The 18,528-nt window shown below is 36.3% G+C and overlaps 1 protein-coding gene across 11 annotated transcripts in view; it reads right to left on the minus strand.

Moving 5' to 3' along the window:
• Nucleotides 1-1,799: 1,799 nt before the first annotated feature.
• The window catches only part of POT1 (protection of telomeres 1), a 64,120-nt gene continuing 47,391 nt past the window's right edge, over nucleotides 1,800-18,528 (minus strand). For 9 of the 11 annotated variants that reach the window (XM_062018089.1, XM_062018099.1, XM_062018080.1 and 6 more), the window contains 9 exons: nucleotides 17,271-17,359; nucleotides 16,563-16,607; nucleotides 15,996-16,152; nucleotides 13,008-13,213; nucleotides 11,052-11,187; nucleotides 8,547-8,641; nucleotides 6,881-6,972; nucleotides 4,683-4,788; nucleotides 1,801-3,655 (listed from right to left, as the gene is read on the minus strand). In XM_062018089.1, coding sequence (XP_061874073.1) covers nucleotides 3,543-3,655; nucleotides 4,683-4,788; nucleotides 6,881-6,972; nucleotides 8,547-8,641; nucleotides 11,052-11,187; nucleotides 13,008-13,213; nucleotides 15,996-16,152; nucleotides 16,563-16,607; nucleotides 17,271-17,359 — 1,039 coding nt within the window. In that variant the 3' untranslated portion in view covers nucleotides 1,801-3,542. Of the gene's footprint in view, nucleotides 3,656-4,682; nucleotides 4,789-6,880; nucleotides 6,973-8,546; nucleotides 8,642-11,051; nucleotides 11,188-13,007; nucleotides 13,214-15,995; nucleotides 16,153-16,562; nucleotides 16,608-17,270; nucleotides 17,360-18,528 lie in introns of all 11 variants that reach the window. The other 2 variants (XM_062018125.1, XM_062018117.1) reach the window with 2 other exon arrangements.

Genomic DNA, 18,528 nt, shown 5'->3' on the forward strand with positions numbered 1-18,528 from the left:
TGTGTAAGAAGTGCTGTGAACGAGAGCTGCAGCAAACTATCTTGTAAAGACTCTCCAGTATCACTTCTTGCCCTTGCTACTATGAGAAACTCTTCTTTCCTTTTCTTTCCACCTTCTGATGAATTTCCTTGTTTCTAAGTATTCACTGTTCAGTACACTTGGTTTATTGCTTATTTGAAGGAAATTCTTATTTGGATTTTTTCATCCTTCCCATTGAATAAAGTTTTCTGCAGTGTTTTCTCCCACTCCACTAAAAGAACTTTAACATACACATTTGCTTAATTTTTTTCACTTGTCCGTTTTGTTTGGCCCTGCCCCTTATTGCAGTGCCCCAGTTGCTGCCAGTTTCACGTTATTAATGCAATGGCTTTGACCAAAAAGTGACCAAACGTGAATAAATTCTTATGACATGAAACACTGCGGTACTGACATTCTAAGCACTCATCCCTGTTACCACAATAAACTCTTCCCTCCGAGCAGCAGACGTGGGATTAGTATTAGGCAAAGCATTTCAAAGTCCTGTCTGTAAATCTCTGGATCCCATAATGGCTGGAGCTGATAAGAAAGTTCAGTCATCACTGAACAGCAGCAGCAGGTCACCAACTAGGAAGGAAACTCTCTTTGTTTCAGCAGTATCTGTTATTCATTTACACTCTGTGTTTCCAATTAAGTTTCCAAAAAGTGTGAGGCATCCAAGAGCTTAAGTTCAACTGACTTTGGAGTCTTCAATTCTGAAGTTCTAAAACCCCCTTAACACACAGATTTCAATCATATGTCCAATCACGTTCAATCATACAGGCATCCCTGAAAACACTACTCCACATTTATTTAGATTTCTGTTTGTTACATGGTTTTATTTCAAAAACCTCTCTTTAAAATCACAATGGTATCACTTCTATGCACTCACCAGTGTAATTGTGTAATTGGAGGGCAGGGTGGATTCATGTTCCTTCGTTGTTCTTTTACAGTTTTATTATTTTCCCTCATAGTTGCTCTTTCACAAGTAGATATTCTTTGCCCTTGCCTGTCGTGACGTTGCTGTTTGTTACATACTTCCCATTGCATGTTTATCTACCATTTAGCTTATGTTTCTAGTAAGAAGCTGATGTTTTTCTGCAACCCCTACCATTCTGTGATTCTGTTTTAATGCAGTGTATGCTGTTTTAATGCAGTGTATGCTGGGATGCATGTGGGTGGAGGAAGAGACACCAGGAAGACATGAATGGAGTTTTCACTGGTTCCAAGAGTACCAATGTCAACTCAATTCATTGTTGTTTCAGTTTCTGAGTATCTTTTAACCAACCAATGGAAATGTGACTTTTCTTTCTACCACAGCTAAAAGTCACGGCTGCCTGAGATATTCAGCTTTCAGAAACTGGGGGCTGTTGGAGCTGTAAGTTTAGGACACAGCAATCTCAGGCCTTCTGAGTCAGTTACTCAGGGCAGCTGAGTACCAGGGTAAGTAACTACAGGTGCAAATCCCATGTTAGTGACCTCCACTGTCCTACATAAAGGTTACCAATGAGAAACAGACATTTTCAATGACTGTGCACTAATTCCTTTCTATGTAGTGATCTTTAAGCATTTTCAAATACATAACTTTTCATTACTACTTAAAATTATTTCTATGAATTTATTTAGAAAGAATTAAATGCATACGTTTCAATCCAACAAACTACACAAACATTCATTTGGAGCATTTTCTTGGATGAGGCTACTGATGACAAAGTTTTCAGTCTTATGAACTAAGAACTAAAAGTAAAATACAAAACTCTCCCAATATTTGGAAAAATCTTTATTAAACATTTAAATACAATATTTAACGGTAGAAAAACTCAGAGATGCACACATTTCTGGCAGAGACTTCAGACAAGACTTGCAGAAGCATTGATTTAGTTTATGCTGAATTTCAAAACATTCTATTACTTTACAAAGACTTATTTAGAAAAAAATGTTCAATATAAATATCAGAGTTGTTAAAAATGTAAAATAAAAACATCTCCTTCCAGTGCTTTCATACACTATACACAAGAAACGTAAAAAAAGATTACTTTCAATTTGACCCCTGACTTCTGATACCATTTCAGTATGTCCAGTGCCTGAAGTTTTATGATAGCCCTTTAATAACCTGTTGTAACTATGTTTTGTTTCTGTGTTTATTGACATGTTCAGGTGAGCCTTCTTAAGCCAATAATGCTCTTTGGTAAACTGCTCACTTGGTTATGACGTTGGATTTTTTTTGGTACTGTTTAGAGGAAATATCCACTAAACACTTTTAATATTAGGTAGATCAATAAAAGAACAATCTCCTGATTTATGAAATGGAAACCCAGTATAAGGTTTTTGAGTGCCAGAAAGTTATCAGAAGATATTAAGCTGAAATTATAAATGACAAATTCCACAACTGACTAAGCAGCCCTGAAAAAAAACAGTAGTCTACTATCAAAATAATAATCTACATAGAAGTATTCCATCTTGCTTCTGATCTCCTTTAGAAAACAACTGCTGTAAATATTAAGTAAGTTTGCTTTGATGGCAGAGCATTTGATTTGACAGGAATTTCTACAGTAATGATTGTTGGAGAAATTGTCCTGAATTTGTTGTATGGACTTCTGAATACAAAGTAAAACCACTGAGTAGTTTTTCTAGCCCAGTAGTATCTTCAAGCCATGATGTCACTGTATCAGTTCTGTGTCTCTAAATTTAGTCATACAATCTGATTATAGAAGACAGAAATGGCAGATCTGGGCAGTGTAATCTGACAGTAAATTCAGTCAGACACATTAGAGAGAGCCTTTGGAAACAGAGACCCAGCTAATAAGCATAATAAAAACTTTGGGACCCAATAGAGCTGCCTTAAAAGTCATTACGATCTAGTGAATGTCAATATTCATTTTACAATTTTACGCTACCTTACGTTCATGGCTTGACTTTAATTTTAGCAACAGTCATTACATGGACACTTTCTCAACTCCGTCAAAATATTTAGCAACTGGCACAATAGTTTGATTAACAGGAAGAGTTCTGCCTAAAGGTACATACCAGTGCAAAATCTCTAAAACACAGACCACCTCCCCTGCTCAACTGTCTGAGAACAGTAACATATGCTTGCACAAAGTAGTCAGAGAGAAAGCTTACCAAAAAGCTGCTTTCCCCTATCTCTGCTGACATCATTTATTTTAATACAGAAATGAACAAATTAGTATCATTCTGAGCAGAACTCAGCAGTTCAGAGTAATCTCATCACTGCCCTTCTGAAGGACAGATGGATACTAGACTGCTTCCACCAGCCTGAGCCAAGCAGCCTCCAGTGAAAAGCTTAGCACCTCCACTTGTACTCAGATCGAAAGGCTGTATGCCAGGAAAGTAGTTAATACATGAAAAATGATTTCCATTCATATTCCCATATTAACTTAAGCTTCACATATAGGAGTTGAATTCCTAAGAAAGGAACAAAGATTTTATTTTTTAATCTATCTCTGACCCAAGACCACTCCCCAACTGGATTCCTAGTGGATTTACTTCCTGTTAGCAACACATTGCTAAACAACATCGTCAGCAACTGTTGTGTCAAAAATCTGGTAATAAACTCGATCTTTCATTGCATCTCTGACATTATAGGATTTGATGAAGCATTCCAGCCACGGCAAGTCATCTACAAACAAAGCCAGAATTATTGTTTAATACTCACTTAAAATAACTTTTACAGGAAAGCAGTACAACTTACACAGGATCTTAACTGGGATATCCAAATGAATGCTACTGCTAATATGAAGAAACATGAAATATTAATTTTGAGATTCTAATTTGTATCTTAAAATTTCATGCTCCATGTTCAGTGACTATTTTCCAAGCCCCTTTCTCGCTGCCCCAGTGTCCCCTCAAAACACTGTGTACCTGTAGTTGTACCACAACAGAGCACATAAAAAGACTTTTCAACAATAAAACCTCATTTCTACATATCTCAATAAGACAAGTTCACTGGTCTCAATGGGAACATCCTTTACACTATTGACAATAAGGTCACTTTTTTATAAGTTATGGTAAATGCTCCAGCATGGTTGTGGTGGTCACTGATGGCCACGCACTTAGCAGGAACACAGTCCAGAAGCTGGAGCTCCAGCAGAGACATAGAGCTACTTTGGATGTGGGTAGTTGAAGCAGATCTACTTTCTGCCATACCAGAAATACTGCACAAATCCAAATCCAGTTAGAGTTTAAGGTTTTGCTCAGTTTTCATGGATGCTTCTTGTAGCAAGGGATACTCTAAATCAATATGTGCATTCAAAAGCAGAATCTCACCTAAAGCATGTGCCATAAGCTGAATTCCCTCTCAGTTTTCCCTAAAGTGCTGTGACATTCAGTATGAGGGGATTCTGGTTAACTTGCATATGAACACAAATGACATGTTAGTGCCTGCATAGACACGACTGTATTTACACATCACTGCATGCTACCTGAGAATTTATTGGACCATTACTTTTCCTTCTCAAAAGGAAGTTCTACTATTAAAGAAATGTTATCACAACAAATTAACAGGAACTTTCCTTATAGACTGCTGCATTTCTCCGTGTGAGCTTTGCCCACGCAGAAGTTAAATTCTAAGACTCTGCATATGCCATAGCAGATTGAAAGACCCTTTTCCCTTCCCATCCCCCTTTTCAAAATAGTGGCAAGCTGACCTAATTTTCTTCCTGGAGGACAGAGTGTATTCATGGCCATCTGCATCTTTTGCTGAAGAAAATTATTGGTTAAGATTTCGGAAGCAGGAATTTGGAAAAACTTTTCCTGGAAGAGAACAGAATATTATGAGGTGTTGGAAGAAGGGTAAGGAATCATGAGCCAGAACCTTGACTGCACATTCATTTATCATTTAAGGAACTTAAAACTATCCAGATAGGTAATGCAAAACAGGATCAAGATTACTTCTAAAACTATTCAGATACAGAAGAAAATCCAAACTGTCTGAAAAAAAAATCAGAAATCTGTACTTTAGCACTCCTGAGTATTCAGGCACTACAGCCCCTCAGCACACATGTAAGTCTGTGTACATAACTGGTAGGTTTCCTCATAAACCTCCATATCCAGACAACCACATGGCTGGCGCAGGCAGTCAGTCCTCCTCAGCAGCCCTTCACTGCAGTGAGCAGAATGTTTTGAGAGAGGCAAAGTCACTTGAAAACAAAAGAGACACTGCAACTTGGCTTCATGCAAGTGCAGCTCTTGTAGTTTTGAGTTTCATTTTTTGATAGTTTTAGAAACTATGGAGAAAAGCTTATACAATGGGATACGTTTCTGAATGGAGAAGTACAATAAAGAATGGAACAATGAAAGATTAAATAAACTTCTTCTGTGTGTTTTTAAACCATAAACAGTAAGCATGACTGACAAAACTCCCATTTTATCCTTTACAAATTTGTTACTTGACTTTGTATCATCTTACACATTCTCAAAGTGAGCTAAGGTTTCTGATGGTAATTTCTCCTTTTTCTTAAAAGATACGGACACAGAATATCCTGCCTTTGTATAATTTTCATATGATGTGTTTAACAGAAGTGATCAGAAGTCAGGGAACAATCCATCAGCAAAACTGTCACAGACAACTGCTTTTTCCTCTCATTCTTCCAATTCTTCTGACTATAAAGCTTTTGATTTTTTCCTTCAACGACTTTTCCTACAAAGAGGAGAGGAAAGAACTAAGACTGTTCCTACAGAAATGTAACTGGAAGCTAGTGTAAAGTTGCACTTTAAAGTAGCCCAGTTCGTTCTTAGGTGAAGGACCCAGGTTTAGGCTTGGAAGCTAATGGCTTGTCTTTGAAGTACCACTAGCGGGAATGCTAGCAGTTGGCACTTCAAAAGAAATTGTGAGGTATTTTCCTGCAGCTGTAATACTGAGCAGTATCTGATAAGACTCTGAGCTACCATGAAGTAGAGCTCTCTGGAATTCTGCATGAAGAGATGTTTTAAAATCTTTTCCACCACCTTCCTTTTGCAGTTCAGTTTCTCAATACAAAAAAGAGGTTAAAGTAGAAGGAAAGGAAAAGACGACTAGCAGAAATGGGGATTGCAGTCTTTGATCTCCTTCGCTGCTAACACACTCTGTATTTAAGAAAACACACTTTTTCCAATATTATTTTTACTTCCAGTCTTAAAATCAAACAAAGAAGAGTGTTCCCTTTAAAGTCCAATTCAAAGTAATTTGGTACAATGGTTGCAAATATGTGGATAGATACATATTAACTAGTATTGTGGGTGGGGAAAGGAGAGAAATCACACTAAATTGTTTCCTCTCTGCTATTTTGGACAAAGTAGTGGAAAAAACTCCTTCTGAAATCAAAGAGAAATATCTATATAGCTATAGCTGAGTCCTAGGGGGAAGGAAAGCCTCTCCTACCTTATGGCACAGGAAACAAAAATCAAGACGTATTGAAAAGATGGGTTCTACTAAGAGTGAAAGGAAGTCTTCATGAGATTTTGAACTAATCCAAAAGTTCCACCTGCATAAATCCTGAATTACTCCCATTATCCACTCAATGTTCAAGTTGTATGACTTAACATTGACAATAAAAAAGAAATTCAGCCATGGAAATACAGGAAAGTATATGGAAATACCAAATAATCTATCTACAAGCTTCACTTTTGCTTTATGTTTTGATACTCTGTACTCTTGAGATTTTATTGAAAAATTACTGAAAAATATATGATGTGCATCTTCTGTGATGGACAGTATTAACAGCATTACAGCACTTGGAACTGTCCCCACAAAACACTGAAGGCAACATAGAATGAAGATTTCCATACACACATCTGCTGTTTTGAAGACAAACAAAACCCAAACCCACGTAATTTGTAGAGTCTGTGTTTACCTAGATTTACTTACATAATCAAAAAGGTAGGCATTCAATGCTCCTGTTCCATCAACCAGTGTAAACTTCATAATAAAAACATACTGGAGCAGCTCAATACCTAAAACTGAAGAAAAAAAATTGATCTGTTTCTTAGAGGCAATACACAAAGGCAAACTGTAACAACTCAAGCTGACAATATCCCTCCTTTAATAGTAACACTGTCTTTGAATACTGTCATTAAAAGTACTAATTAACAGGCTGAAAAATAGGGGCTCTGAATAGCAAAATGTGGTTTCTATTTTGAGAGTGCACTGCAATTTGCCTTAGAAATACTTCAATATATGAGTCTATAAACATACAGAAAGATTTTTAAGTACCTATTCTCATCCTAGTAAAAAACAAATGCTAGTAGTTGCTTACAGCTTAGATCCTACCTTGGTAGGATCCTCCTATTCTTTTGTCCATGGAAGATTAAAGGATACTGGTTCTTAAGTCAGTGATAATAAGATACCATTGTAGCTGAAAATATATCTTCTGAGGAAAAAAAATACATCGTATGATGTAGTAAAGCCTACCAGGCTGAGTCTTACTCAGAGAAACTTTGCTGGCAATTCTGAAAATATTCCAGCATGAGTAAATGACTACAGTAATTTTCCTCCTGGCAGCAGTAACTGTTATGCTGCAAATATAAAATATCTTAAACAAATTTACTGCAACTCTGTATCAGTCTTTTCTGGGTACATCTACTTGGAGTGGCTAGTAATTCTAAGTTCAACTGCACGTTATCATTTAGTCTGAAAATACAGATGATAAAAGAATAAAATTCATAAAATAGTTGAAATGTCAGAAAGCATTTGATGAATAGTTTTCATTTTGAGAATTAAATGCTAATTATAGGTGCTTCAACACTGCTAGTTATATTTTACTTTACATCTATTTAATAAAATACAATTATGACAGTTTACTTAAGAGAACCACAGTATTGCTGGAGTAGTTTTGTTCTTTTACAAAATCTCTTTCAAGCTTAGATGCTGCTAGATATTCCAACTTAGGATGTTACACCATGAATTGAATCATGAAAATACTATTTTTCTTTAATGTGTCATGAAATTTTAAGCTCCATTTTACTTCTAGCATTTGAATGTGCAGACATAAAGTAACAGAGGGAATACACAAAGCATGGGACACACATATATGTTGTGGTAGCACTCCTTTCATTTGAATATTATTTCATGCAGACTCTCTGCTATAAGCTTGGCATTGATAGTGCTCACAGAAGATAAAGGTCTAACACGTACTAGTCATTAAATATGATTTTCTTTAATTCGGGTCAGAAAAACTATCTTCAAAAGGAAAAGTAAGACTAGCTTGTAGGAATGAAAACATTGTCCACAGTTTAAAAATGAAATCTGTAACGAAAAAGTCATCACACGTGTTATACAACACCTGTTACTAGTGACACCTATGGTAGAATAATACTCAAGGATTAAAAGATCTTTTAATTCATACTCTAATGGTTTCAAAGTATGTAACTTCAACTGGTGAAAGGTGAATAACTTTTACAGCTTTATACTCAAGACATAACCACAAATTACACAGTTTCTGTACAAAACTGCAACCCAGAAACCAAAGTATTTCATAAAAACACTTCAGAAACAAGATACAGAAATATCTCAGGATAACACCATGTCAGCTGACCTTGTGCAATTTCAGTTGGTTCCCATGCTGGTCGTTGCTCTGCTGCAATGGAACTGAGACTCTTGACAGGCTTTGGAGTTGAACACTGCTTGCACCTAGCATTTAAAACAAGAAACTGAGGTTAACCAAACACTGGTTTATTTACACCAGAAGCTTTTTGCACAGACCAAAAAAAAAAAAAAAAATCTTATTTCCTTACCCAGTGAGAGTACAAAAGCATTTTGATCGCTGCTTAACTATTTTACCACACACGCAAGGTTTAGACTACATCGAAATGGTCAATGCTGCTTTTGAATTATCCCTGAGAAGAAATATAACATTTTGATCTGGAAAAGACTACCTAGAGAGGTGGTTGCCCAGAGAGGCTGCCCTGTCCCTAGAAGTGTTGAAGGCCACATTACATAAGACTTTGAACAGTCTGGTCTAATGGAAAGAGTCAATGCCCATGGCAGGGGAGATTAAACTAGTGATCTTTAAAGGTCTCTTCCAACCTAAATGATTCTAGGATTCTAATATCACTACATTGCTAAACTTATATTCATGTATCAGTGCTATGTTATTTAGCAATACAAACAACATTTGACTTTGTGAAAGCAGGACCGATTCTAACTTGTAGCAACCTAAATGCACAGCAGTGTTAGAGGAGAAATTTGGTTTTAGCCATGTTAAAAAATATTAACTATCAGTTACTAAAACAATCTCTTTTATTACTGGTGTATTTACACCAGTAATTATAAATTTTACCTGTGACACAGTAAACAAATGCTGCAAGTGGATGAAAATGTTAAAGCACTCTTTTCATACCTGTTCTCACTTGCCTCAAGGAATAAAATTAAAGAACAGTTATTGTTTGGAAACTAAGCTTCTGTGGTAGTATATTACAGTTAGAACTTAGAATAGACATTTATTTTCTTTTAGAATTATATGCAAAACTTGTCATATTGAGCCAAACTCAATTAAGTTACTTTTTCCTTCAGAAAAAACACCCAAACTCCAATAAAGTAACTTAGCTGTGAATTTTGTTTTTTATATGCAAGTGTTTGTTTATTTTTTATATATATATGTGTATGTGTATGAATAGACATGGATATGCAGACACAAGTAAATATACAAGTATTTAAGCTCATTCCTACAGCAAAACCAGCTTTTTTATACTACTATACAGAATCTTTTTTTTGACTTTGCTAAGTATACATTGCTGACAAAAAAGCACATGAAAAACTTCTGAAATGTCAACATCCTTGTGAGGTTCCTTCCTAAATATCCTATAAGCAGTCATGGCATATCCTATAGAGTGTTGGCTTTTACAACCAGCCATTTAAACTAAGAACAATGTCTGAAGAAGGTAACCTGTGTGTAGCTTGGGAAATAGATGGATTATGAAAGTGCAGGGGGAAATACTTTGTACTGGTGAAGATCCAGCCCCAGTAGGAATACTCATATATTGCCTTTATTTTAAAAAGTTGTGGTCAGCCGTATCTGAAAAGGTCAAAGCAATATTTGACAATGAGAAATAATTATCTATGTTCATTTTTTTTCAGATTCTTATGGGAAATTTCAGTGTTTCAGCATTTTTGCACAAATTTTTTTTACTGCTTCCAGGACTGACAATAGTGCCACAGAGAACTCTGAGCTTTTTAGGGCTCCCAAGAGGGAGGACTCATTACCTTGTATGAAGTAGACTGGTATTTCTGAGCTTACTAACCACATGCTGCTGTACTGTACTGGGAGAACATACTGGTGCTAGCTCTCACAGAGCAAGAACACAGTACTGCATAGCACAGCAGGTAACAGACCTAGAGGTGTGTACTGCATTGCACAGCCTTGGAATTGTGGGATTCAGAAACTTGTTGAAGTTGTCTCTATAGTGACTGACATCTATAAATTGATAGGACACTTTGCTGCACTGTGGATCTCAATAAATGGCAAACGGTAAGGAAAGGCTGTCCACAGTCCCTTATTTCTTCCAAAATCCAAGCTTCCCCACCATTAGAAATGAGGGAAAGAATGAGACATAGCTTCACAGTCTGAAATGATTTTCTGGATCTCTTTTTAAATACTGTATGTGTACAAAAAAAACAGCACACAGTTTTAAAGCAGCATGTGTTATGACTTTAGTCTAACATGAAATATTTTTTGGTCAGAAAATGAAGGATCCAGACTAAAAGAGGCATTTTTCAGCCTACAGACACTCATGTGCATTTCCATCTCTGTAGCAAACTGCCCTACCCCCAGCCCAAGGCAAGACTGAACCTTGTGTGCTGTGTAACTTAACAGCATAACACTTTGAGCAAGACAATGCCCAACTGCAGTTGAGTCCTTTGATACAAGTAAGTAGTAAGCTATTTCATCCCTGATCTCAGTATTTCTCATGGTGTTATGTATTTTGCATCAAAGAATCTTTGGGTAAGTTATCCCTTGAGCACTGTGGTTTGAATTACTGAAGAAAATGGTATCTATCCTTCACTGCAACTACTAAAATATCAACAAATACTTTTGGCATACCCATAATATTTTACGTTCCCTTGTAAAAGGAAAGGGGCTGAAAGATCTAATAATTCAAGATCATCTTCTGTAGATCTCACAGGAATAACACATTTAAATCTTTCGGCAAGCTTCCAGATTTCTTTTAGTGTTCCTCCTATTAAAAACAGAAAACCATGATTTTTTAAAACTGTAATCAAGGAGAAATTGAACAATTTGCATTTCTTGGCTGATTAGATGTTGATTTCAGGACCTTTAATATAAATTGATACCCACTATTGAAAACTGAAAAAAAGAGTCCATAACCTTCTCACTCTTACTGAACGGACTCCATAAAGAATCAAAGAGGGATATTTATCAGAGCAGACGCCTCAATATATTCCTTATGCCATCACTGTAAACATGAAGCTGCATTTAGTTAAAATCACATTCATATAATTTCTTGTATTATTTTACTATCAATTAGTTTGGAGGGAAAAAAAATAAGTTGAATTTTTGCAATTGTTCCTATGCAACTTTTTTCAGCTTTTAAGTGGCAAAAATCTCTTAATTCATGAACTGATGGTTTACGGAAAAGTAGTTATTCAACCATGTCATAATTGACATGAAGTGGGAAATGCAGAAGCACCAAATCTCATGTTAACTGGAGGGCTACTAAACGGCTTCTGCTGTGTTCTGCTGTGTGAACACAGCAGAAATTGAATATATTACAGTTGGAACCCTGAGATTTTCCAGTTCCAGAAAAAAATTCTTTCAAACTTATTACAAATCCTGGGATAAACTGCCTTCAGTCTCTGTAGTATGGGCTGCAGAACTGATTATAGAATATTTCTGACATTTACCAATTCCGTGGAAATGTAGCAAATTCATTCATTTAACACGCAGATAAGTGTTATTTGTAAACAGTTCAATAAAAAGACATGATTTAAACAGCTTGTGAACAAGAACAAAGAAACGAGCAAAATGATTTTAAATAAACACATCCTACAGTTGTGTTGTTTACAACTATAAGATGTCTCAAAAACTTTATGGCAAGTATTTTTGACAGTGGATTGTAAAATATTTCTCTCGTACTTGTTACTTCTATTGCAGAGGTAACTAGAGAAGACAGAAGTCAATAAAACTGCATTATTAGTGGTGATAAAAATTCACAACAACATAAAACCTCATCAATGAGCTTAACTTCTAGTTAAGGTTAGATTGTTAACAAAAAGGAAAAAAACCAAATGATTCCATTTGGAAGGTGTCAGAAATAAAGCAGCTATGAGAACTAGCTGAATATAAAAGCAGAAAACAGAAGGTGTTTTGTCATTGACCCTTACACAAATAACCATCTGACTTACATTTGCTTATTCACACCATTACTTGAGCACAACTGAATACTTTAACCTTGGGATGGTACTACATGTAATTATTTATTATTTTTAATTCTATTCAAAATGCTGTTTATTAGTATTCTTGCTAAATTTGTTCATTATTTCTCTTCCCTGAGGAAATCTGATGAAAACCAAACCAAAAAACCCTCATGCTGTGACAAGTTCTATTCATCTGAAACAACACTGACATCCAGAGGCTGACAAAGTTAATTGTAGGCTTGTATTATCGAAGTCTTCCAAAGCTTTTCCACGTCAATGTTTTAAATAATTTTTAATAAGGCCAAGCAAGTTTTCAAATAAGAGCTGAGAAAATAGTAAGCACTTAAAAAAATCCCACATTCAGATGTTAATTTTGGCAGAATCAACAATAAACTTACTGCTATAGTGTTAAAATAAAGCACCCTACAAGACCTTCACAGATGGCTTTTTCCTGCTTGCACAACAGTAACCTGATGTTCCACCTGAGTTTTTCTCTTCTTTGAAGGTTCCTTTATGATAATCACTACTTACATTGAATATAACTTCAACATCTCTCTACTTTGCAGGTAATCAAGACTGGACACTATTCCACAAGAAGTGGTATATTTGCAATTTATCTTACCTTCTATCATAAGCAAAGTATCTTCAGGCTGTTGAAGCATTTCATCGTGTTTTACAAAATGGATTGCTATTTTCCTTTGTTTCTCGTCTTGTGTAGTCCACATTACAGAATTATACCAGGATGTATTGTGCAGTTCTGGATTTGGGGCAGTAATGGTGGAGCCTTGTAAAATTAAGTCAAAGTCATCTCCATCTGGAATTTCCTGCCTAAAATAATTTCCAAAATGAATAAGTAAATTCTAAAGGCTTCTCCTTAGGCAATCTAGCAACAAGGATGAGAGTACTTCAAATAAATACTAAACCAGTCCTTAGTTAACATATACACAAGAAAAGTAACTTTGTCATTATGTCAGTTTAAACATTGAGTTGTACAGTAAATTACGACAAGATAATTCCTTTTAAAGTTAATAAATATGCTAAGTAATCTGATTTTACCTAGGAGCAGAGGCTGGCTTCATCCATACATATGTAAATCCATGGAAAAACCAACATATCAGATTTATGTCACTTCAGTTTGGCCTTAAAGGGCCACACAACTGTGTACGACTTCACTAGAGCACAAAGACCAAAAGCTCATTTAATTTCAAGCTCTATGTCTAGTCTATTTTATTTTGCAGTAATTTGCAAAAGATTGGGCTAGTATTTCATAAAAACCGAAAGAACGGTAGTGCCAAACTTCAGAGTGGAGTTAAAGGAAAAACACACCATCAGTTCCTGCTAATTTCACTTTCAAACCCAAGTGCAGCTGCTTCCTCCAGTGAACAGAACAATTCCTGCCTATGAAATCAAACTTTGATATTCTTCTATGACTGTAGAACTGGCTCACAAAAGGTCTTCCTCAATGTGAACTTTCTCAAGCACAGTGCTGTTCACATGAACTCTTTTCCACTTTTGTTCCTGGATTACCATTTTAAATGCAAAAGCAATGGTCCTAACATAACGGGTCATCTTTGCTGATATACCTATTAAACTCCTACAGGCAGGCTGTAGATGCTGGAGATTTCCCACAGAGGCAGGAATGGAATGACTTGGTTTTGAACTAAGCTACACACAAGGGCTGAAACTTCTGTCATGTGCATAAATGAATAAAACTACATCCATGTATATCAATATTTTGCTATGCAGAAAAGCTTCCAGTCGAAGTCTAGAAAACAAAGATACACTGCTCTCAAGGACTGATACCCCAAGCCTTCTATATGTCTTGCTGCATAATGCATTAAGAACTTTGGTCAGTCAGGCTCTTCAGCAAATGCTAAAAGGTCAAATGACTTCTCCTGCAACAGTGGAACATGTAGTAGAGAAGGATACCCTAAACTATATTATTCCCTTCCTGAGTCTCTTAACTCACCGAATCCAGGCTGCAGTACAGCTCCATTATAATATTTCACTGATTCCTTCCACCTGATGCACACAGATGAGGAGAAGCTGAACTTCTGGGAAAGCACTGTAAGTAGTCCCATCGTTGCACAATGATGGCAGTAGCAAGAGGAAAATGACTAACTAAAGCCTCACAAATATATCTACTAAGAAGTCTGCCCTAATTCTGTGGCAAAAAGAAGGCTGCAGTATGTGAAATGGGAGGAGACTCGAATAAAAATGAAGACACTAACACATCAACACTATATAAAAAGACTATAGTAGTCACAGAAAATTGTGGGATAAGGATGAAGTTAATTAGGAACAAATAAAACTCTATCAATTGTACCTGCTTATTACTATAAATAATATACAATAAAAGTGACAAAAGTGGCAGAGATAGTCGGTAATTATCTCCTTTCTAAACTTGGCAATAAAGACCACGTAGCAGGTATGTTGTGAAGATGATGAGGCACTTCTTACACTTGCAACCAAGAGACTGTTACAGCAACATCTGATACTGACTAATATTGTTAAAGCTAGCAGAATGCTACTTTGCACCCAAAAGCTGTAAGAGGAGGATAGTAGGGGCATTTTCTTGTCTCAGTGATGTTTATATCTAATAAATATGGATTGTGCAGTACATTTCAAAAGCCTAGGAGAATGATAATGTGCCATCATTTAAAGACAACAATACTTTACACCAGTAACAATAGAACTGTTTGCTTGGAACTGATGCTAGGCTAAGTCTGGCAAAAAAAGATGATACAGGATTAAGATGATTTTGAATAGCACTGCAATGTACATCACTAAGTAGTTTAATAAAAAAAAGACCATTTCAAACAAACCTTATTTCATTTTTAGATTAATAAACATCATAAAAAGTGTATGATTATCTGTCTGAGCATTACTTGATACAATGAAAAATACCATTAAAGAGCAAATAAAAATGATAAAACTGGCAGTTGTCTGACTCAGGTCAGAAAAAGATACAAAAATACAGAGGTGAATGATGTTTCTCTGTTATTTTTTGATCCAGAAAAGATGGGACAAGGGCCAATGGGTGCAAGCTGGAACACAAGAGGTTCCAAAGAAATACAAGAAAGAAATTCTTCACTGCGAGGGTGACAGAGCACTGGAACAGGCTAGCCAGATGGCTTGCTGAGTCTCCTTCTCTGGGGACATTCAAAACCTACCTGGATGAGTTCCTGTGTGACCTACTCTAGATGTCCTACTCTGGCAGCGAGGCTTGACTAGATGATCCTGTGATTTAGTCAAAGATACTTTCATTCATTCACTTGGAGACTATCATATCTTTTTGCATAACCTATTTAAAAACCACAATACAGAAACAGTACTTAAATACAACTTCGGTATGGGAAAAACCACTCTGCTAATTTTGAAAATGAAGTATTGTTTTGAAAGCACTCAAAGGATTCTGTACATGCAACTCATCTGATGATTGAAAATTTTCCTACCTATTACCAATGAGTTTGAAAACTTTGCTCAAAATGAAGTACGTTTATGTTTAGTTTACTTTACATGAAAAAGAGGACGAAAATACACTGAAAATGTAGGCATCCCAAAAACACAGAGAAGGATTCCTAATTACTGTAATTGTATGAACACTTACAAAGAGTTGCATTTGGAACAGTGAAGTTTAACTGACTGATAGAGCTTCTGGGGTTTATAAGTTCTCAGCTTTGCTCTAATGCGGTAGTGTTTAGGAGCTGTGCTGTTCAGAATGGCTTTCAATTCCGTGTTCTTCAGATCCTGGTGATCTGTTAATACTGCAAAATAACAACACACAGGGACACACAAAAAGCAGCCATGAATACCTATTAAACACTGCAATATATGGAACATGGGAAATGTCCACTGCAGATATGCATTTTCCCATGATTTCCATCTTGTCTTCCCTTTCCAGTTTCAGCAATTGTTTTGTATTGTTTTATCAATACAACAGGGTACAGAAATTCCAACACGTTGAAAAGAAGCAACATTAAAGTAGAATATATGAATATGCTCTATTCCTTTAAAAATGGAGCAAACTCAACACAACATTCATAAACATTGTAGGAAGAGCTATTCTAAGAGTATAAGTTAAAGCTATCATTCCAACCTTTGAGATCATGTCTCAAAAATATTTTTGTTCTTTAGTAAAACTAAAATTCACCACTGAGATCAAAACATTTCCTACCTGTAGCAGGTAATTGCTGACATCTCTGTAAATGTGATTCAAGATCTAAAATTAAGAAAAAAATCCTAATTATTTTGCTTCCTTATTTTTTTATCACGTTGACAAACAAAACCAGATAGATATAGATAGTCAGAGAGATACAGCCTTAAAGCCAAAAGTTGAACAGAGGAAAATGGAATTCTAATAATGTATGAATAAAATATAGCAAAAGGAAAAAGCAAAGTAAGCAGGAGACAAACATTAGGTATTGAGTTAATATACTTGAGGAGAAATTAGTGTATGCATTCAATAACAATGTTCATCAAAATGAACACTTTTCAAATGTATACTGCAAATGATACTGCTGACATAAACTTTAGAAGGGCTCCTCAGCAAGCAGCTGTTTGGTTTTCAGGGCCTGTCTTAGGAGAATCCTCCTTTAGAGTGAGAGTTACCTCACTCTGCTTTACAATCTAATATAGAAGCCCATCTCCATTTAATAATTTATTCACCACTTCCTATGAAAGTATTTTTTCATGTAAATGAAAGGCTTCTGCTGTGAGACAGAAAGATAAGGCAGTGTCAACTTCCAGTCTAATAATTTAAAAGAATTCTCCAAGGATTTGTATGTGCAAGTAACTTTATACACTTACAGAAGCAGAAACTGTGACTCTATCTGTGACCTTATGTTTTTGAAGAAATGGCAAATCAGCTTTCAATTGCTCTTACCTGTAACATAGTTAAAAGTGTCATCTAATTCCACTGAAGACATGCTTTCCATATTCTGACTGTCTGGCAGATCCATAGAATGTAAGAATCTAAAAACAAATGACTAAACGTTTTAAAATCTAGAGAAGTTTTTCATATATCTATACATACACACACACACACATATATATGTATGGGATCATACATACAATTACATGAAATCTACTGTTAATCAATACAGAGGTATAATGTTCTGACAATTTTCCATTGTATGTATATGTAAGAAGTTATATGAGTGTCTATTAACGATGCAGATGAGACATACTTTCCCAAATCGCTTCTGGAACTTTAAACACAATGCAGTGCCAAAAGAAATCCATACTACTGGAAATCGAATTTGTCAAAGGAATGTGGACTTCAGTTACTTAGCCTTTCCTAAGAAAGAAGAAAGTTTATAACCTTTGGAGTAAAGGCTGGGGAACTCAGAAGGACTATAAAGGGGGTAGGGAGGTTATGCAGGGAGAACATTAGAAGAGTCCAAAGGCTACCTAGAACTTCATCTGGCTAATGTCATAAAAAACAATTAAAAATGTTTCTGTAAATACATCAGCAACAAAAGGAGGGCTAAGGAGAATCTCCATCCTTTATTGCATGCACTGTGAAACAGTGACGAAGGATGAGTAAAAAGCTCAAGTACCGTAGGTGTTCTTTCTCTCTGTATTTAATGGTGAGTTGTCCTCTGGGTACCCAGAGCCCTGAGCTCAAAGGGATGAGGAGCAGCATGAAGCCTCCATAATCCATGAGGTCAGTGAACTTCAATGTGACTTGGACACATAGGCAAGTCTACGAGGCCAGGTGGGATCCACCCAAGCGTGCGGAGGAATCTGGCAGAAGTGCTCACCAAGCCACTTTCACTTTCCATCATCTACCAGCAGTCCTGGCTCACCAAGGAGGTCCCAGCAGACTGGAGGTTGGCAAATGCAACCCCCATCTACAAGAAAGGTCAGAAGGAGGGTCTAGGGAGCTACAGGCCTACCAGTCTGACCTCGGTGCCAGGAGAGATTACAAAGTAGATAATCCTGAGTGCCATCATGCAGCACATGCAGGATAACCAACGGTTCAGGCCCAGTCAACATGGCTTTAAGAAGGGCTTGACCAATCTCCTTCTATGACAAGATGACCTACTTAGTGGATGAGGGAAAAGCTGTGGATGTGGCTCAATTGAACTTTAATAAAGCCTTTGACACCATGTCCCACAGCATCCTCCTGGCTGCCGGCA

This window comes from Colius striatus, chromosome 1 (genome assembly GCF_028858725.1).
Source record: "Colius striatus isolate bColStr4 chromosome 1, bColStr4.1.hap1, whole genome shotgun sequence".
NCBI lineage: Eukaryota > Metazoa > Chordata > Aves > Coliiformes > Coliidae > Colius > Colius striatus.